This window comes from Numenius arquata, chromosome 7 (assembly GCF_964106895.1).
Source record: "Numenius arquata chromosome 7, bNumArq3.hap1.1, whole genome shotgun sequence".
Lineage (NCBI taxonomy): Eukaryota > Metazoa > Chordata > Aves > Charadriiformes > Scolopacidae > Numenius > Numenius arquata.
In genome coordinates, this window is record NC_133582.1 from 41,793,034 (window position 1) to 41,814,033 (window position 21,000).

The 21,000-nt window shown below is 37.9% G+C and overlaps 1 protein-coding gene across 2 annotated transcripts in view; it reads left to right on the top strand.

Annotated features, from left to right (window-relative positions):
• SACM1L (SAC1 like phosphatidylinositide phosphatase) overlaps positions 1 to 21,000 on the top strand; it is a 30,231-nt gene that overhangs the window by 4,999 nt on the left and 4,232 nt on the right. Inside the window, exons 2-13 of one of the 2 annotated variants that reach the window (XM_074150703.1) lie at positions 3,620 to 3,717; positions 5,283 to 5,357; positions 7,865 to 7,992; positions 9,194 to 9,343; positions 11,920 to 11,979; positions 13,567 to 13,600; positions 15,655 to 15,756; positions 16,549 to 16,634; positions 16,821 to 16,907; positions 17,370 to 17,438; positions 17,540 to 17,619; positions 19,581 to 19,679. In XM_074150703.1, the coding sequence (XP_074006804.1) occupies positions 3,620 to 3,717; positions 5,283 to 5,357; positions 7,865 to 7,992; positions 9,194 to 9,343; positions 11,920 to 11,979; positions 13,567 to 13,600; positions 15,655 to 15,756; positions 16,549 to 16,634; positions 16,821 to 16,907; positions 17,370 to 17,438; positions 17,540 to 17,619; positions 19,581 to 19,679 (1,068 nt within the window). Of the gene's footprint in view, positions 1 to 3,619; positions 3,718 to 5,282; positions 5,358 to 7,864; positions 7,993 to 9,193; positions 9,344 to 11,919; positions 11,980 to 13,566; positions 13,601 to 15,654; positions 15,757 to 16,548; positions 16,635 to 16,820; positions 16,908 to 17,369; positions 17,439 to 17,539; positions 17,620 to 19,580; positions 19,680 to 21,000 lie in introns of those variants that run through there. The other variant, XM_074150704.1, reaches the window with a different exon arrangement.

Here is a 21,000-nt window from a genome sequence, read left to right on the forward strand (position 1 = left end):
ATAACCAATGAGAAGGCAGGCGCCAGTGTCAAATGTGAAGGTTATAGCAAAGCAGAATATAACCTGGTGTATGAAAACTAGTTTCAACAGAAACTACAGATATTATGGGCTTCTAGAAAATACTAATTTCTTTATTATTATTTTTGTTATAGTATTTGCACTTGGACTTTCATCCATTCCTTATTTCATTAAAGGAACAGAATTAATCTGTCTGCAGATTCCTAATCATTGTGAATAATCCCTCTTTTCAGCATTTTAATATCTTTTCAGATGATTAAAATATACATGTGTGTTATCTTTCTAAGCTTGTGGTAGACATACAGGCTTGGAACCGAGTAGATTCTGTGGAACCATTCTTGCATGCAATGCTCATCATTGAAAGTGAAGTGGGAGGCAATCATCTTACTTACAGCGATCTTATGGTAGGAAGGTTATCTAAACAAGAATGAGCCTACTTGCCTGGTTCTGGTAGTTGGTAAATTTGTAAATTGGCATTTGGGCTGTGTCCTGGTCTGTGTCCAGACCACAACAGGCTGAAACCTTTTTGAGTCTTGGCTGCTGCTTCTTCAACTATATTTATTTTAGAAAACTTTCAAGTATTTACACAAATGAAGCAACGATTAAGTGAATCATCTTGCTGTTAAAAACTTCAAAGAGCACTAATTCTCCCATTTCTTCTGAAGCAAGGATTTAATGTTTTGCAGGCCATTGGGCTTTTCAGTTTGTGGTGATGTGCAGTTATGTTTAGGCAGTTTTTAGTGGTGATCCCAATGGAGAACTACTTGTTTTAAGTTCTTTCAAGTTCATAGACTGGCAACCTGATTTCCTCCTGCTCCCCCAAGACCTCCAAAACAAAAACACCCAAAGCTGCAAAACAGTCCATGTTCCAGTGTGCTGCAAGCTACTGAATTGCAGAATGGTAGGGGTTGGAAGGGACCTCTGGAGATCATCTAGTCCAGCCCCCCTGCCAGAGCAGGTTGGACAGGATCATGTCGAGGTGGGTTTTGAATATCTCCAGAGAAGAAGACTCCACACCCTCTCTGGGCAGCCTGTTTCAGTGCTCTGGCACCCTCAAAGTAAAGAAGCTTTTCCTTATGTTTAGGTGGAACTTCCTGTGTTCCAGTTTGTGTCCATGGCCCCTTGTCCTCTTGCTGGGCACCACTGAAAAGTCTAGCCCCATCCTCTTGAAGCCTACAGCCAGTTTGGTCCATTGAACTGAAAACAGGGTTCACTTGTCTTGTGTTCTCTGTGACACTGTTGTCACCAGATGTGGTGTTTGAGAGGACAGTAGGAAGGAGGATTTTGATTGCGATGTTTTCTCTGTGTTGAGGGTAAAATGTAGTTTAAGCAAAGATAGACACATCCATACAGGCATTGTGTAAGAGGAGATAAAGGTGATAAAAAAAAAACTGTTAAAGGGGCAATGGTAGTGGCAGGAGACAAACTATGGCCTATGATTTGAGAGAAATGCTGGTCAAGCAAGGCAGACTGTACGACGTATTGAGAGCATAGGCATAATTTGTGCTGGCAGCCTTAATTCATTTTTCTTAGCTCATGGATGGCAAGGGTAAAAGTCTTCATGTTCTTCAGGGAGAAATTATTATTCTTGAGTGCAATAAATAGAAAACTTGTTTAAATGACAAATATTTTACACGTGTAAGCTTTTTCTCAGTTGTTTGAAAAGAGGCTTTAACTAATATGCAGGTGAATCTTAGTGCTGAGACTATAGTATGGTCATGCCCATGCCCAAACACTTCATGATGAAAAGAGCAGCTTTTAAAAATACTAATCATGGATGGAAATGCTCAGTTGTGCTCTGTATGGTCTGTGTAGGTGTCTTCTCCATGTTGTGCTCTTTATACAGAGTATTCCAAACCTGAAACTATTGCTCTTACTACTTTGTTTGGGACTATAACCTGCTATGTTAAAAGATTTTTTTTTTTAACTTATTTTGCTTAAGATAGATGAGTAAGCATAAGCATCTATGTTAAAGGCATGACAGGTCCATTACTAAACTTTGCACTATCTTTTCCCCATTTTTTTTACCTGAGGTCTTGTCAACTGACCTCCCAGAAAAAGCTGACTGTTCAACTAAACCAACAGAAGTGAAGTAGCTGCAGCTTTCTCCTGTGGAAAAAATGTCTTTTAATGTTTCCTGCCAACCGCAATAAGTTTCTGACTGCACCTTAAATAGTATATCCTGATTTCTTTTAAAATTATTTAACAAACTGAGGGCTTATAAATATCCTTAAGGTTTTTCTGCCTGTTCTATCTGCGTAAGCTTGTTTGCTCTTCACTGTAAAAACAGCTCCCACGATTGCTATGAAACCCCCTTTAAGGAGCCAGGCTTGCACATGTGCACTTCATCAAAAACCGAGGCAATGAAAGCAAAGTTAGGGGTTTTCAGGCTTCAGTGTTCAACGAATGACATGTTTCTATCTCTTACTCTGATGTTTTCAGTTTCAAAGGTAAAGCATTTCATCTGAGTACATGAAAGATTAAGAAGGCTGATTTACAAGGGGAGTGCTTTGATGTGCTGCCCATTTTAGGACACATTGACTAATTTTCCTTTAAAGAAGTAAAATTACCTGATGAACAGTTAACTATCGATTGCTTTACAGTTTGTTGTTGTGTTATGGATTGGGGATTTTTTTTTCCAGCTCAGTTAAGCATTTGGTCTCTCTGGCTTTCCTTTAATTGCCCAGAGAGGTTGCAGAATCACCATCCTTGGGGAAAGTCAAAACACACCGTAAGAAATAGGCTTTAACTTTGAAGTTGGGTAAACTTTGAAGTTGGCCCTGCTTTTAGTGGGTGGAAGGTGAGGTGTTACAACATGTTAAAAGAGGTCTTCTAGACCTCTTTCAAAGGACTCTTCTGATCTAATTAGGATTCTAATTCAACTTTCTGAAAGATTAAAAAAAAAATAATACAAAAGATGTGAAGAAATGCAAGATCTATTTAGGGAGAAGGAGTCTAAAAATATCTATCCTGTAGAATAAGTTTCCAGAACAAGATGTTTAAAACTCTGACCCCTAGTCTTGTCAAGCCTTAAACTAAGAAATCATTATGAGAGTTAAGAACACTAGTTCGAGTGTTTGAGGTTGGTTGTTTATCTCCTACATACAGGTACAAGTCATTTCTGCATCACACTTGCATTTGTTACACCGTGTAACGTGTCTGGCTTCTTGCAAGTATCTCAACAGATGAAACACTCTGGACATTATTTTTGTGTTTACTGGACTTGCTTTGGGGATGTGGTGCTTTAGTTTTTGAAGTTTGGTTTTGGCCTATCAAACTTCTAAGCAACATAGTTCAAACTTGCATGAATTATAGTGGACCACTAAGTACACAAATTCACTTTCATCTACTTTAAGTATTAAATAAGAATTAAGATTATTAAACAAGCCATGTATTTTGCAGTAACTAATTAGTTTGATTTGCTTTTTATGCACTGTCAACGTTGGTGGCTGTTGGGAAGTAAGCCAGTGAGAATTTCGGTTTTGCAGCTAAAATAAGGTTTAAGATTGCTCTATTTTCACCTGGTGAAGAGCTTAAGTATAAAAAAATCCAAAGTAAATGTTGGTAAACACATTCCTTTTTCCTTTCTATTCTCTTACAGGCATATAACACCAGAGAAATTCTATGTGGAAGCTTGTGATGATGGAGCGGATGATGTGCTCGCTATTGATAGAGTCTCCACGGAAGTCACTCTTACAGGTATTCTCTCATCAGTATTTCTCAATATATTCCTCTTCTATCTACTGTTTTCCTGTAGGCACTGCCAGAAGATCTTCAGAACCTTAAATTGATACTGGAAGAATTGTTTTTATCTTCAGTTACTGTTTTAAAATAGTTCTTTTTATTCTGTCCTGCAAAGAACTGCGTTTGAAATGCCTTCTCGCTGTGGGTAACCAGGGTGATAGTGCTTGCCTGTTTTTGGTAAGACACTGCATCACAACAGTAAACTGAGTCACCCAAACTAGTTGGGATTCGTGCTACAAGTCAAAGATTAAATATGGAAAGGGTTGAACACTGGGCTTCTACAGCTTTTGCCAAACTGTCTCAGTGCTGTCTCTTATTTAATACTGAAACCTGAATTTTCATAAAGCCTCTAGAAACAAGAAGAGTAAAACCCCCTCACTGTAAAGCTAGTTCTGTTGCAAATCTGATTCAAATGCTAGTGCAAGTAGTCTTAAGCATACTGATGCAGAGGTCTTCAAAATTAAGAATGTGAAACTAATGCATAAAAACAATCAAAGAATATACATTAAATGACAACATGAAATGAAGGCAATGGGTGACTTCCCTTCTGATACTTTAGGAGTTTGTACTGCAGAATGACTAATCTCTAAACAGACAGAAATGCTACAGTAATGTTAATATAAAAGCAGTCATTCTCTTCCTATATCAGGTCTCTTGTATACTTCATGTAAGAGCTGTATGCCTATCTCACTGATAATTTTGGTGTAGTAGTGTAATATTTCAGTTTCTCCTTCAAAACTCTAAAGACAGCTGCCCCAAGTCTTTTGTTAGTCTTCATCTCTTTTCAATACTGGTGTTTTATGAGATGAACTTGCAAGGCGTTTAAAACAAAAGAAAAATTGAGAGCTATCTTTCTTTGTTCTCCAAGTGCTGGGAAAATGCCGAACTCTGGTGTGGGTGTTTTAGAGGAGCTTTTTTAAACCTTAATGTCCCTTCTGCTATTTTAGAAATGTGGATAGATGAAAACTTAACATACTAGGATTTCTAATTGATACTTGGATACCTTTTGGATCTCTTGGTATGTTGTTTGGAATATTGTATCCATTGCCACACTTGTGCTGTCATTGGTAGATTTGCAGAGATAAACCAAAAAGTAAACTAGGTCTTATGACATGGAAATAGACTGAGGCTCAGTAGAAGCAGTCAAAAGGGGGAGGCACAATCATTTATGGTTTGCTTGTCCTTGATGCCTTGATGGCTTCAAAACAAAAAGTTTCTGGAAGCTGGCAGGACAATATATTGAGGAGTCTATTTGCTATACTGTCATGTAAATGAGCTTGAATTTATTCAATTGAATTGCTATTTTGATTAAACAATGTGAGCAATTGGATTAGAATACTTCCACATCCTTCCCTCCCCTGACCCCGCATGAGGCTTTGAAATTCCGATGCGTTGCTGCTTATACTTAAGACTCTAGGAAAACTTGAGATTTGACCAAGAAGCTTTGACAAACCTAGTTTTTTTGATGTAGTCATGAAAGAAGCAGTCTGAAATTCTGATTTTTTTCCTCTGCTTTTCAGTTAAGAAAGATGTTCCCCCTTCAGCCGTTACAAGGCCTATATATGGTATTTTGGGAACGATCCGATTGGTGGCAGGTAAGGAGAACAGAACTGTGGTCTTTAAAAATACTTAGGCAAAGTACAAAATATATTGCTAAAGAAGCTTTAAAGATAAAAATTGTATTTGCAAGTATCTGAGGTTACACTTTGATCAGTATGGTGGGCTTTCCTTGTGGCTGCTAGAGGATGGAGGTATCTAAATATAGTTTATCATGAGTGTTGATGTCTCTCTTAAACCTGTAGCTGCTTTAAAGGTGGGGTTAACTGACAGCTGGTTGAGTTTTAAGGAATGCATTTCAAATGTGTGCAAAGAATTTCACTTACTCTTCATAACTGTTTTAATCTTAGCTGCAGGATTTGATGCAACAGTCAAATATTGGGTCCTGAAGTTTGACTTTAAATCAATAATCTTGGTACACAAATAATTTAGTGACAGGGTGATAGACAAGTAGATGCAGCTGTTCATGTAATGATTGTGTTCCCACTATCCTACAAAGAAAATTCAACATTAAAAGAAAAAGGACAGCCTGGAACAATTCTAAATATTGAGTTGTAGGATAAGGGAAGAATAAGCTGTCTGCTTTTTCTAAGTATCTGAGTGGTGTTCAGATCTAAACAGTCGTTGCCACAAATAAACCTGATACATGAAGTCTAAGCTTCCAGGAAAGTAAGTGTTGCTATTCAAAAGATCTTTTGTGGGTAGACTTTATTGGACTTTGAGACTAATGTAGTCTGAAAAAAAAAAAAAGTAATAAGGAGCATTCCTACTGAATAGAAGTCTCCATACGTAGAAAGGACTTTAGTCTACTCACTGCAGTGTTCTCAACTGAAGCAAAGTATTATTGTTAAATGCAGTGACTTCTCACAGGATCTTAAATTACTGAACTTTGTGCTCATTCTAAAGAATTGTGGATCTTGCAGAGTAACAGCAATGTAATGGACACCTGTGTCTTAAGTATTTGACAAGCCCTCACTGTTTTAAAACTGAACTGCCTCAGAGGGGAATTCTCACACCTTACAGAATTGGTAATGACTTTCATTCATCTGACTGAATATTATATAAAATATAGAAGTATGTAACTTCTTTTAATAGCCTGGTTGTTTTTTTTTTATTTCCAACCCTGAAAGCTTTGTACAAATTGTTGTATACAGCTGTCAAACTAAAGATGGTATCAGCTACAGTAAATGTTTAGCTATGTGTTGTTAGGCTGTTCACTGTTACCTGTTAACTGTAGAACTGGCTCCATACCTAGCAATGCAGCATCTTTAACAAGCATAAATATTCTTCGCCTATTACAGTATTAGGGGTAAAAAATTTGCTGAACTACTCTCTGAAGCTCTGATGTCTAAACAGAAGGTTGCATACTCAAATAGGAAAAGACACTATTGAAAAGTCATGTCAGATTAAATGTATGTATTTGTGCAGCATCTTTGGCAAAGTTGTGGATGTAATGTGCTGTTTTTATAAGGTATCTGGATGCTTCTGACCTACCAACCAGAAGCACTACTTATAACTTGAGATGCAAACATGTTAGAGCATTCTTAAGTGCTTGAATGTTCCACCCATATAAAAGGTATAACACTAGCACTGCAGAAGTAAAGAAGTGGGGGTAGTACCTGTTCTTTGACTAACTATATAGACTAGATACCTGATAAAATAATTCACCTGTCCATTAACACTTGGTGTACATTTAGGTATAGCAGTAAATACAAATCATGGGTAAACTTAACTGCACACAATGTGAACTGCTCTGCTTTGACATTTATACTTACTTGAAAGCTTTAGTGAAAAAATGTACTAGATTGGTGGTTCTGTACTTCTGAAAGGCCTGCTTACTGTTTAACTCTTTAAGTGTTAAGTAAGCATTTAAAGGTTATAAGATATAGATCACGAGACATTTTTATCCATCGGTATCCCATTTAATAAAGTAACCTTTTTATTGAAAAACAAGGTGGCACTGAAATATAACAGACTTGGGAATGAGGTGATGTTGTGTCTACCAACAAGTGTAAATGAATTGCTTTGAGTGAACTGTTATGTTATTTTGCTTTGTTAGTTACACAACTGGTAAACCAACAAATTTCCCATCTTAAATTATTAAAAGAAACCCCCTTCTCTTTGCTCCATCTTGAACCTATTAGGATAACTTTCCAAACCACATTCAAGACCGCTGGCCTCTTTCTGCATTTGTAAGCCTGAAACTTTCAGACTGTCTCTATTCTGAAGGAAAGTAGCTGACGCCTTTTTTTTTTATCTTGCCCAATTTTTTTTTTTAATTCCTTAAAATTAATGAGTACCTCAAGACCTGTGAGCACAGAGAAGTGGGCAGCTTAGCAAGTGTATTTTACTTCTGTTCCAGCCTCTTACTGTTAAGAACATAAAGTCCTAAGTGTAACTGGAAGAAACCTCGCTTTTTCCTATTGGCTTCAGTTTTCTGGTATGGTTATAGGCTGCTCTTCTTAATACGTGCATCTATGTTGTTTTTCTTAAAAAACAAAACCAAACAAACAAAACCCCAAACTTTGCTTTTTCTGATTTACAGGCACGTATCTTATTGTAATAACAAAAAAGAAAAAAGTAGGTGAGATTTTCAGTCATGCAATCTGGAAAGCAACAGACTTTGACATCCTCTCATACAAAAAGACCATGCTGCACTTAACTGATATTCAGGTAGGTGGATTGATTAGGGGAGTGTGGGGGAATGTTATCTTATGCTAATGGCCATTACCACAGGACCTAATTTGATGAAACTATGGAAAAAAATTAAGAAGCTCTTTGAACTACACTTTTTTTTTGTCACTGATTTGTTCAGGCTACTATAATTGATGTAATACTTGGGTATAGATGTATATAAAGTTATGTCATTCAAAGTAAGAAACTCACATTGTGCAACTTAGAATATCATCCCCAGAGTTTGATCTGCATATTGTACATTTTTCCCCCTTTTAAGATGGTAGAGTATGGGAGGATGAGCTGTACTGTCTTGCTGCATCTGTGGTCTTGTTCCTAAATCCTGTATCATCTTTTCTCCCCTGAGGACCTTCATGAAGGCTTTGCTTACCTGGCATCCTGTGGAGCTGGTTGAGGGCTGCTTTGTAATAGATCACACAAGTACAGCCTATTACAAAGCCAGTTTTCTGAGCCAGTCCACAAAATCACAACACTTTTTTCCTAATACGTCTTTCTCACAGCTTTACAATTCTGATAGTCCTTATAATATGCTGTCTTGCTTAATTTATGGAATTGTTCAATTACATAATTGCCCAGCAAGGAAGAATTGATTTTTTTTTTTTTTTGAGAGGGAGGGGAAGGATGAAGATTGTTTAAAACAGATATGTTGTGGACTGATAAAGAGTGGATAAGTGTGTCTAACTCATGGAACTGAAAGGGAATCTGATACTATTTCAGGAAAGGAATGAGGTTAATCAAAACTTGAACCAGAATACAGATTAGTTATTGGTGTAATCTTGACAGTAAGTTATATCCTTTCTTTTACATTGCCATTTTCTTGGTTTTTTTTTAACTGAATGGTTTTCAGGTAAACTAATGGCTTCCATTTTGCTTGGAAGTTGCTAATATTAGGTTAATATCAGTAGCTATTTATCTCATAAGAATACTGTTCTCTGCTCTCCACTGTTCTTGCAGAATTTGGTTGCAGTGTGCCAGCTGCAAGTTATCAGTGAGCTAATATCAAAATTGCAATCTCATGGTTTCCTTCTTGTAAGATAATCTCTGTGTGATGTCATTGCAATGTTGCAAGAACACTGGCAAAGTTCATCTCATCGCTTCAAAAAGTAGTGGTAGCTTATAAGAATAAGATATTTTGACAATAATAAATGAGGCCTTTTCTTTTTTTTCTTCTTCTCAACAGTTGCAGGACAATAAAGTATTTTTATCAATGCTTAGTCATGTCTTGAGCGTGGATGGATTTTACTTCTCAACAACGTATGACCTAACACACACTCTGCAACGGTTAGCCAACACCAGCCCAGAGTTCCAGGAAATGAGCCTCCTAGAGAGGGTAAGGACTTCATTTTGCTTAGTGTCTGTCTCAGGCACTGCTAATCAGTTCTGCATGGCTTAAGTTTAGTGAATGCAGCTGGTATTTAAATGATAAAACAACCTGTCACAACCTAAAGGAAACTTTACATAAAGCTTAGGAGGATGATGATGCTGAAATCAGTGGTCCCATTGCACTTGAGCTTAAACCTTCTCTTTTTGTTTTTACAATGAGTAATATGCTAAGTGGTAGCAGATACTGTTAAAGCATTTATGGTTCTCTGTTAAACTAAAAATGGCTTTACTATTTTAATCATTAATTTAAACTAGTGAAACACATTTACTGGTTGCTTAGATGCAAATCCTTATAATAGAACTAGCCAAAAATAGCATTATTTTGCTAAACTGTGTGGTTGTATTATCTCTGTAGTATTGTTGATTGATTTATACTGGGGCAGTTCTCTGGAATAAGAAGCTCACAGCGAGAGGGGGGGAAAAAGAAGCAGCCAAGCAAGTGTGTAACTTGACTCAATGTACTTTGCAGTTTGAGTTTTGCTTCGTAGAGTGGTTAGAATAAGGGTGGAAACTGCTGGTCTGTAATGCTTCAGTACATGAGCTTCTTCAGCACTGGGGGGTTTTATCAAAACTGTTAGGGCTTGTGGTTGAGCATACTAGTCCACCCTTCCTTATGTCTGATAGCTTGTGAGCCATGTGAAGTTCTAGAAATCTGTTCAGATGTGATGTCAGACTTCTGGATCAGGCAGTCAGAAGTACTTTCTGAAATCTTCTTTAAGTGAATTTAAAAAAACTCAAATGAAAGTTTGCCTCTGACTTTGATATTTAACACTTCTAATTCCAACAACAAGGAACTAGCAGAAAAATTGAGAGAAAGCAAGTAATTCCTCTGACCTACAATCGGGGGGGAGAACCCCACAAGGTAGAATAAATGGCACTTGATTTCTTATTCTCTTCCAGGAGAATGTGGGACAGAACTGTAGGTTTTATGGCTGTTGGTCCAAGGATGTTGCGTTCTCTCTAAACTATGCCTATTCCTTATGTTTGAAGCATGAATTTAATAGGCTGCTTTTGTCTTAAAGACAACAGAATCACACAGCCAAACACAATTTGAGCTTAAAATTCTCTTGTTCTTTCCCAGAGTTCCAGAATCCTTAGTCTGATAGCTTACTGCATACTGCAGTGTAAACAAGGTCTAAACTGCTTAGACACTGAGATACTGAAACCTTGGAAGTCAATAGTGCTTCTTACGTTGCAGAAGATGTGGCGGTGGAGTCGTGACATGTTGTCTCTTAATTACTGAAACTGTCTAAGCTGGGGAAGCAGTACACTTTCCAAAATTTGAAAAAAATGAAAGAATTTAAAAATCAATTTATAGTTGGGGACTGTTTTGCATTATCAAATGCTGTTCTGGCAGAACTTTTGCCAGGGGGAGTAGTTGCTGACATGAAAGGATTGGTTTACCTTAAAACTGTGGTACTTCAGAAGGTTGTTTGAAAGGCAGAATACAGTTAAAAGCAAATTTAGATGTTGGGTGGTTAAAACCATTGTAATGTAATTTTACACTCATGTGGTTGCAGTATAATGGCTTAATAAAAGGATGGTGACAGTCTTGGGTATCTCCGGTTCACCTCTACAAGAGAGACCTGGCCTGTGGTTAGTGTGTGGATGTTCTGGTTTGTTTGGTTTTTTGAGTTGTTCTTTGTGTTGGTTTGGTTTTTTTTAAGCTGTACTTGTAGAGGGGAAATATCCCCAATATGAGGGCACTGAACATCACATCATGTTCATTCACTAGTTTAAGTCCTTCCTGCAGCACCTTAATCAGTTTCTGGCAGACAGAAAACAGCAAATACAACTATTGGACAAAGGACTGTTCCAATGCTGAGCTTGAATTAACCCTCATCCTGGGTGATGCATGGTCTGTCTGCCTTGTCTTAAGGTTGAGATTTATGCCACTTCCTCAGAGCCTGCACTGCGTTCTGCAGCAAATGTCACTTTTGTGGTTAATCTGATGGCTTTCTGAAACGTGCTCAGCAACCTGCTCAAGACAATTTTGAGGTGAATTAGTAATAGGAAATACACAAAGCTGAGGAGAATCATTTATGCAGTGGAATATAAATACTTCTGTCTTTTAAGCTACAAGTATTGTTTAACATTTGGTTCTCAGAACTGTTGATTATTGCATATAAGACTCCTTGCATTTTTACCTTCTGCCCATTTTAGGAGTGTTACCTTGCTACTGTTATTAAAATTTTGGATAATCTCTTCAAGCCCTGTTTACTTAGGGCAAAGACTGGAATGTTCTTTCAGTACTGCAGCTCAGTGTTAATGGTTCACCATGCCTGAAGTGCCAGGCAATGCCCCTAAAGATTGGAGAGAACTGTTGTTCTTTTAACTATTTTCATTTTATTTAGATTTCTAGTTGAGGTTATGAATGGTACTGATAAAAGAAGGATCTTCCATCTCCGTGTACATCTGTTCACCTGAACTTGTGTAATGCATGGATACTATCATATTCCCTTTATGTTGAATTAAACAGAACTGACAGTCTCTAAAAACTTGTTGGCTTTTTTCTTGCTGCAGGCAGATCCACGGTTTGTATGGAATGGGCATCTTCTCAGAGAATTTGCTGCTCAACCAGAGGTAAACACTTTGATTATATTAATACAGAACGAATATACTTCTATATATATACAACAGTTTCCTGTAATTGTCTCTTATTTCAGACAGCCAGAATCTGGTGTAGTGTGGCTGTTCATCCTCTAGTTTAGCACAGTGACAATCTTCTGCTTTCAAACTTCCAACTTTATATCAGTATCTCAGTAGCACTTAGAGTAAAGCTGACTCTGGAAAGGTCTGCATTTGAAGATACTGTGCTGGGACCGTGCTCATATAAACCAAATGGGAAGTTACACTGCACAGCATATGGTCCTCAAGCTTTTTGATGTTTAGCTGTTTATTTATCTTTAGGTATGGGTAAGGTTCAGCTCATCACTTTTTTCCTAAGACTGACTAGCATCTTTCTCTGTGAGTGCAGTTTAAACTCCATTTGCCTAGTGAATACATCATAAAGCTGATAACTAAGAATTAGACTGACAGTTTAGATTCTTTCAGTTTATTTCAAATGAAGACTAGCCCAGTGTAACCTTCGAATTCACTTAGTCAAGCAAATAAAGTGCGTGACCATGAGCCACAACTGTAGTACCTCAATGGCCAGACTGATCTAAGCTCCTTCCTACTAGAGGTTTCAGATGTGTCTTAAACTTCTCTAATTGTTTGCAGTACAGCAACCTTTTCCTCTCTGAGTACTTCTCATTTATGAAAGCAAATGACGCACTGCTTCTATTTCTGTCTCGGTAACCTGTGGAGATGCGCTCTTATATTAGACAGCGCTGCTCCAAAAGGCTGGATTGTGCAGTGCTTCTGGAATGTGAAGATACGAATTAGCAAAAGGTTGTTGTGCATATTCCTGAGGCATATGACTGGGAACGGTTTGGATAGTGCTATGCAAACAAAGCTTGGGAAATGAGAGAGAAGCTGTGGTGGGAACAGCAAAGCAAGCCAAGTGTGGCTGGCTGGTGAAAACAGACGTAGGAGGCAAAACACAGAGGCTGAAAAGGGAGATAACTGGTATGTGAGGAAACCACTACAGGTGGCTTGCTATAGTAACAGGTTTAGGTAATGAGATGTGGTATTTCTGACTTGTAGTATTGGAAAATTGTACATGTTTTTGAAAGACCCAAGTTATTTAGGAGTGGCAGGATGGGGACTAACCCTAGAACAAGCATTTCAACTGTTAATCACATAGAAATATTCCTTACTGAAGCCCTGTGGTGTTTACTATCTCTGCTTACATCCTACCGTGGAGGTACAGCACCTACCATATCAAAAGATTTTCGGTATGTACTGCTTTATACCTGGCATATTTGTAGAAAAGTAAATGCCATGTATAGGAGGATAAAGCAGCTTGTTTGTTTTTTTTTTTTTTATTCAAGGTCACTTAATTAGGATTAGACTTTCACTTTTTCCCTGCTGCTAATAAGGGTTATGTATGTGGCAGTTTTCTTTGAACTTTTTTTCTCATTTTTCTCAAGAATTACTGCACCCTAAACAAAGTAAAAGATAAGTATATAAAACTGTCAAAAAAAACTCCTAGAAAAAGCATAGTCACCTATCTTTTTTGGCTGCTTGTGTTTAATATTTTTGACATGTATTTTGTGTGTGTTTCAGATCCATAGGTTTGCCACACCTGTGATGCACGGCTGTATCCTTTTGTGTTGTAAAGCTCAGTGCTGAATGTGGTTGTCTAACAGGAAAATGGTTGCCAATGAGGCTGCTCTGTTGGCTACGTTGGCAAATGTAACAGAGAACACAGTGTCAGAATTAAGTTGTAGTTTGTTCAGATTATGAGAGTTACATATTGTTTGATAGCCCTGTCATATGTTAACTCACTTGAATATTCTGCTTTTAGGGCTTAATGTATTTAATTTTACAGGCGTGATTTGCGTAACTGTCTTTCAATGGGATTGAAGGTTAAGGTGAATATGCCAAATGCTTCACTTCATCCTTCATACTTCTTGTATTGCTATAAGGATACCTTCACTTAGCATTTACTTTGGATTTAGAATAAGGGAGAACAGTTTTGACTTGAAGGAGTGTGTATGGATGTTCCTGTTGATGAATAAAAGGATAAGGAGCTCTGCTGAAGGCTCCTGGAATGCTTCTCCTAGGCAGCTGCTTTTCCCATGCCAACGCTTTGGGTAACAGCCTTTTTAGCACAGCAGTCATGAATTTATTTTTGAGAAGGGGTGTATGCTGTGAGTAAGCCTAATGCTTTCTGGAGGCAGTGTTCCTCGTGCAGTGGGGGATCAAGAAGTGCCAGGTGCTCCTGGACTGGCAGCATGAAGAGGACAGGCGAGACTAGACAGAGCAACTCATGCCACAGTCTACTTATTTGCTCCATTGCAAAGGTCCCTCAGGTGTGGGCAGGGAACAACTTCCAGGCTGGATCGGTGGTTCTGGTAGGACTATTGGCAGCTGGCAGATCTCCAGTCCTCCTTTCCTGTGACTTCATTTAATAGAAAATGTTGTGGGAGTAGGTGGAGAGGCAAGGAAAGATAGCAAAAGGGAACTGTCAGAACAACCCAGTCCTTATCCAGCAGGTCCTGGGTGGAAGAGTCTGGGTGGATTGCAATTAGCAATTGGCAGACTGCAATTAACACCTTCCTTTGTCCTATTTTCACTATATGAATAATTAGCCTAAGTAATGTATGTTTTGCTGTAATTCTGATATTAACCAAACACCTTAGAGAACCCAGGAATTCAAAGAAACTGGACTTTTAGTGATGAAAATGCTAGGAAGAGCCTTAAGCAGAACTGTTACACCACCACTAGCAGTTATTTCAGTAAAATCAAAGATTCTTCCTGCCTGCCCCATATAAACTTATTTTGTTCAACTAACTGTACTGGAGTTCTAATCGTGTAGTGATGAGGAAATAATGGACTTATTTGGGTAATTGAGAATCTGATCACCTAAAGCCTAAACTATGTTTAATATTTCCATTACTGCTCCAAAAAAAAACTTTCTAAAGAACAATAAATCACGTCTTTTCTTTTTGTATGTGTGGAAGGTAGCCAACAGCAAGTTGCCGCTTAAGTTAGGACAGAGATTACAGGCAGAAAATGGGCTGACTTGCTAAGCAGCTAATTTTGAGGTAACCTTTCTTGCAGGAAACTGTTGGCTGTACAAATGTTGGATTTAAGGGTGTAGGAGCCAGCAGTAATTTTCCAGGAAAGCATAGGAATTGGGTCTTTTTCACAGTGTAATTTAAGAACTGTGAGAACTTTCTAGATTATGTGGGGCAAATTTGTATTATATTTTTTTAATTTTTAACATAGTATTAGCACAAATGCACACATAAAAGTAATAGGGGCAAGAAACTGTTAAGATAGCTTAATAAAATTATGGATGAGATGGATGTAGCATGGAATAGAACTTCAGAAGTAAGTCCATTTAATGATATACATGAGATGATGAGCTCAGATTAATCTTCTTTAGAATCCCATTTTCTCAAAATTACAGCAGTTTTAATGTGTGTTCATCAGTGACATCACCTATAGCCTGTCCTCTTCTGATGCGCATACTGATCCTAATATTAAATTACTCTCTCCCAATGCTCAACTCTTACTGGTGTGAGAAGTGTTTACAAGTCGTTTTTGAATGTGGTCACTTGGTTCCTTGGTGTTTCCTACCTCTTGATATATATAAAATATCCTAATGAAATGTTGAGGTTTTTTTTCCTTAGTGTTATTTATTAGTTATCACTATGCACTCTTGTTCTATAAATGGCAAGTGTTTTGACTGGCTGCTTGTTTCCAGAAGAAGCTGTTTCAGGGCTGGTGTACGCTACTATGTAAGAGGTAAAATAGCAAAAATTTTGATTTATTTTAAAATAATGCGAATTCCATCCATACATGTGACTTACCCTTAAAAGTAATTGCTGTATAACGACTTGAACAAAAAATGCTTCTAATAGTTTGTCTCAAGAAGTTCTTACTCCAAAGAAAATATTAGGAACCTGTATGATGAACTGAAGCATGTTCTGGTAGTTATCAAAACTGACTCTTCTTTATTCCACCTAAAGATAACTGCAAAAGTTTCGTAGGATTTTTTAACACTTTATTGTTTTTATTGCAGTTAAATGCAAGTATGTAATAGCCCTTCTGACCTAGCAGTAAATTCAACTAAGAGCATCATTGGTGCTGGTAGGGGAGCCCTGAATAGTTGTGCTCTCTAATTGTTTCAAGTTAAAAAGCGAACAAGAAAATGGATTTAAATCACTTTCTCTGTTCACAGTCGCAGCATATATGCTCTTGAAGAAATTGCTTAGTTTCTGCAGTACCATTGCTATTGAATTGTGAATATTTCAGTGTCAAAGCACTTGTATTTTATTTTGTATTAAACTACTCCATTTCTAGGACTATAAATACAAAAGGTGTTAAATGCAATTGTGCTTCTTCAAGTTAAATTTAGTACAGATCCTGTTAAACTTCTGCCCAAGGTGTGTTAATTTACCATCATCAGGTAGCTCTGTGGTATTTTCATGCTTTCTGGGAGTGCTTAAAAGGGAAGGGTAGGAAGCCTTTTGCTGATTAAACTGTTGCTGTTCTGCACCAGTCTGAGCTGGTTAACGAGGTCTTTTTCCTACGTAGGTATTGATTCAGAAGGACATGCTGCTAACTTTGTTGAAACAGAACAAATTGTGCATTACAAGGGGAGCAAAGCATCATTTGTTCAGGTAAAGTCAGTGTAAGGAACTGCTCACTGGCTTAAGATACATAGCTAGCTCTGTCTATACTTATAAATATAGTTTATATAAAAGATGTGCATGCACACAAATAAACTAAACCAGTCTGCTTTATTTTTAAATGGCAAGTGAGTTCATAAGTTTTTATTGCTTAAAACTATTTCCATTCTTTTGCAGACCCGTGGATCAATTCCTTTTTTCTGGTCTCAAAGACCAAACCTCAAGTATAAACCAAAGCCACAGATCAGCAAGTCAGTAAATCATGTATGTGAGTGTTTGTTGTGTGTTGGGGTTTTAATATATTTCTGGGCTCATGTTTGTGTGATAGGGTAACAAACTGTAATCCGAATAATAAAGATTGTCAATATTTGATTAAGCTTTATGTTTAAAAAGTAGTAGCAAGAAGCCTTGTGCTCCTTCAGATAAGTTCGGAGCCTGAAAAAAAAAAATCCAGATATCAATGGGGGTAGCTTCTCTTTGGTTCTTGTTTGCAACAGTTCTAGTAGCTGCACAACACTCCTTATCTGTGGCTTGTTTAATAGGGAGGGCTGAATGGACTGGGGGGGTGGAAGCAGAAATATGTTAGCACAGTAGAGAACACTTTTCTTAGCTATAAAGCTAAGATCATTATGCAGGATCATAAAAAAGATGATTATAGAGATTTCTTGTAAATCACAGATCTTAATAGTAGCGTACATCTATCAACGCATTTCCTTTCTCTTCTAGATGGATGGCTTCCAAAGACATTTTGACTCGCAAATAATTAGCTATGGAAAGCAAATGATTGTCAACTTGGTATGCTTTCACTTCTTCTTCCTGAAAAAGCTGTTGTTCTTTTAAGCAGGCTTTTGAGTAATACTGTCTCTTTTTTTTTTTTCCCCTTTTCTTTCTCCCAGGTTAACCAAAAAGGTTCAGAGAAACCTCTTGAGCAAACATTTGCAAAAATGGTGAACAGCATGGCAAATGGAATGGTCAGGTATGTGTGAAGTGAAATAATACATTCTATGTTAAAAGTTGAGCGCTGCCTTTGAAACCCACGGAGTGATCAGTTCTTTGGGGCCTGATTTGTTTGAGTTTTATTTTTATGAAGTAACTTGCATATGACCAATGCCCTTACCTCAGAGCTCACATTCTAAGCAGAAGTGGGACTGAAGCAAATACAGGACAAAGAGAGGAGATAGTCAGAATAAAGAAGGGAGCTCAGAGGCAATGGTAGTGCAAGTTTTGGAGTAATAGTATGCTGTGAGAACTGTGGAGATCTGCATTTTAGGAAGAAGAAATCATGCCCTGTAGTGTACTGGTTTCTGGCAAAAGAGCTTGGTTCCTTTGCTGCCTTAAGTAAGGGAGTGCTGAGTGTGAGCAAACCAGTATAGAGGTAAAGGAGGAAACAGTAAGGGGAACATGTAATTTAAATGTCTGGCCTCAGTGTGACAATGGGCCAAGAGAGTGGAGAATCACAAAAGAAATTCCATCTCTCTGTGGGAATCTTAAGCATAGTATGCAATTTTACAACCTGCCTGTGCTTGCTTTCATTAACTTCTAGAGGGAGGGCAAGCATCCAGCTCCCACAGACCTCTACCTTTTCCTTGAAATTGGTATATAGTATTATTGTCACTCGTGTATGTCAAAGGACAAAATCCTACGTGTAAGTAAAAAGGTATCCTGTTTTAATAAGGATTCCCTTCTAACTAAGGAAATGCAGAGTATAATCAAGATGCCCCTAAAAATCCTGACATACTTTGAATTTTTTCCAAGCTTTTTTCTGATTGTATGATGCCCTGCTGCTGCCTTCACCAGGGTAGTTACGGATGTTTGTCTCACTTCTGTGTGCTACTTTTACTGCTCTCAGGGGTGTGTTTTTGTGTTTGTGGTGGTGGTGGGGTGGTGGATTTTTCTTTTATTAAAAAAAGACTGCTTCTAAGGTGAGCTCTTTCCTCACTGTCACACCTAGGCTGGTATTGATACTTTAGCTGTACAAAGCTTGTGGAATTCTGTGCATCTTTGCTATACAGTCATCGGATGGAAACCAAGATGTAAAATTCTGTCAGGGTATGCTTTAGTGATGATGGCTGTTCTGTATATGTTAAAAAGTGGTGTTTGTCAGCCCTGCTTTCTTAATGCTGCCAAAATCCGTTTTTTGTTAATCAGTTTTGATGGCGTTTACCTGCCAGACTAAGATTTGAGTCTCCAGTGTATATATGCCATCTTTCTTCACGCAAATAGTCTCGAAAACTTGGCAAATAATTGCTTCTGGATTATGAATACTTGAGGGGAGGAATGTAATGCCCTGTAATTCACAGCCAGTGTGTGTGTATATATATATATTAAAAAAAATGTTGAACCAAACACCCCTCATCTAGAGTGCTTCTTACCAGAAATGAAATAGCTGTTAAAATCTTGTTCCAAGTCAGTAGCTGTTTAATTTTCTTATGACAGAGTAGGTTAGCTGTCTAAACAGAACCTGTCTCAGGTTTCTAGAGAGCTGTCAAGGGAATTACGCTGTGTGCCAACAAATAATGTTGCATTTCAACACCTGTGTCTCTTTCAAAGTGAACTGAAGCTCCCAATGCAGTTGCTTGGAAAAGAAGAGGGCAAAAGAATCTGGGGGGGGGGGAAGAGATTAAATGGGATGCATATCCCCTCTGTACTCTCCAGAGGTAAAATACTAGCCAGAATGTAGAATGAGTAACTTGGAACTGAATGTGTGCTTCTCCAGACTAGTGCCATATTGTAAAGAAATGCAGAAGTTGTCACCGTGCAGCCTCAGGAGGATTATGGAGCACTGACAAAATCCACAGATATCTGCTGGAACCAGTCTCTAAAGAAAAACAAATCCCCTGTTGATACCTGTTCTATAGATCAGCCCTCGCCTGTGGGGTTTTCTGAGACCTTCGCTGCAGTATATATGTATCTAAAAAGATGCTTCTCTCTGAACAGATACATAGCATTTGACTTCCATAAAGAGTGCAGTCGGATGAGGTGGGATCGACTTCAGATTTTGATGGATCAACTAGCAGAACAGCAAGATGAATTTAGGTAAGGCTCTGCAGTTCTCTAAAAATGAGACCACTTTCTCATAGCTTCTATTGTCTTGAGTTAAGGCACACTAAACCAGACCTGTAAGCTTCTATAAAGAATATGCATTCATATGTATTAGTGTGTCCATATCTCTAATATCTTGTGGATACCATGTGCAAGGTTAGAGACCTGATAGTGGGTAAAATGCAGAGCCCTTCTTATGCCCCAATAAAATGGTCCTCAGAATCATAGCAACTCTGCACTGTGACTCCAGAGCTGCCTTTGTACCTCTGGGTAAAAGGTGAGATAGAGAAATGAGCGTGCATACAACTGAAGCTATTAAAAAAAAAAAAAAAAGACTCCTTGGGTGATATGTTTTTCATCCAAGAGTAATTCCATGTGTTGTTGACAGCAGACTGTTCTGCTATAGTGTCCTTAGTGCTCCTTCCATAGGCACCTGCTCTCTTTTAATTAAAAAGTTTCTCTAATATACATTTTGTGGACCAAACCTTGGCACTGATTGTTAGCCCTTGCTAACATAAATAACCCACAAGGAAATAAATTCTCATTTTGTTTAGTCATATAAGGTCAGTTTGGACATCTAGTCTAATTTAAACCTTTGTTGAAAGTGTGCCAACACAAGTGTGTTAAGTGCTTCTTGGTCTTTGCTACTTGTAGGCTTATAGATTGTTAGGGAAACCGTTCACTTTGTTCTGCTTTTCTGATTGCTTCCTTCCTGTTCCTAAAGTCTCATGCTTAAAGCACAAAGTAGATCAACAAAAACATTACAAAACTGACAGCGGTATATTCTGTCCTAAAAAAAACAATGAGGTGAGCTGGGGACTAGAATAGGAGTCTCATGAATGAAATATCTTGCCTGGAATTAAGGCTGTGGTAACTGTATAAATTAATCAGATGACAGTGAATATTCTCTACGGGCCACAAAAAAAAAGCCTAAAAAACACCTGAAGAGCTGAAGAATAAATAGGTTTTGAGCACTTTGAATCAGAAGAAATAAGCATGTAGGTTTGCTGTTACAGCAAGGATCCTTTATTCTTAGAATGAATCCTGAATCACATAATTTTTTTCACTGTCACCTGCCATTGGAGGCTCACAAAAGAGCCAGGTTTCCTTGAAACAAAGGGAGGGGGGAAAGGCTATGTGTCTCAAACAAGATAGAAAAAATGAAGGCTTTTCCTCAAGATTAGGTTGGCGGCTCTACCTTGCTTTTTGTTTCATTTATGATGACTCTTGTTTAAATAGGAACAGAAAAGTCTGAGTTCTGATATTCTTAGAAAATAGTTGTGCAGCACTGCGGGAGGTAAATAGTTCTATGGAG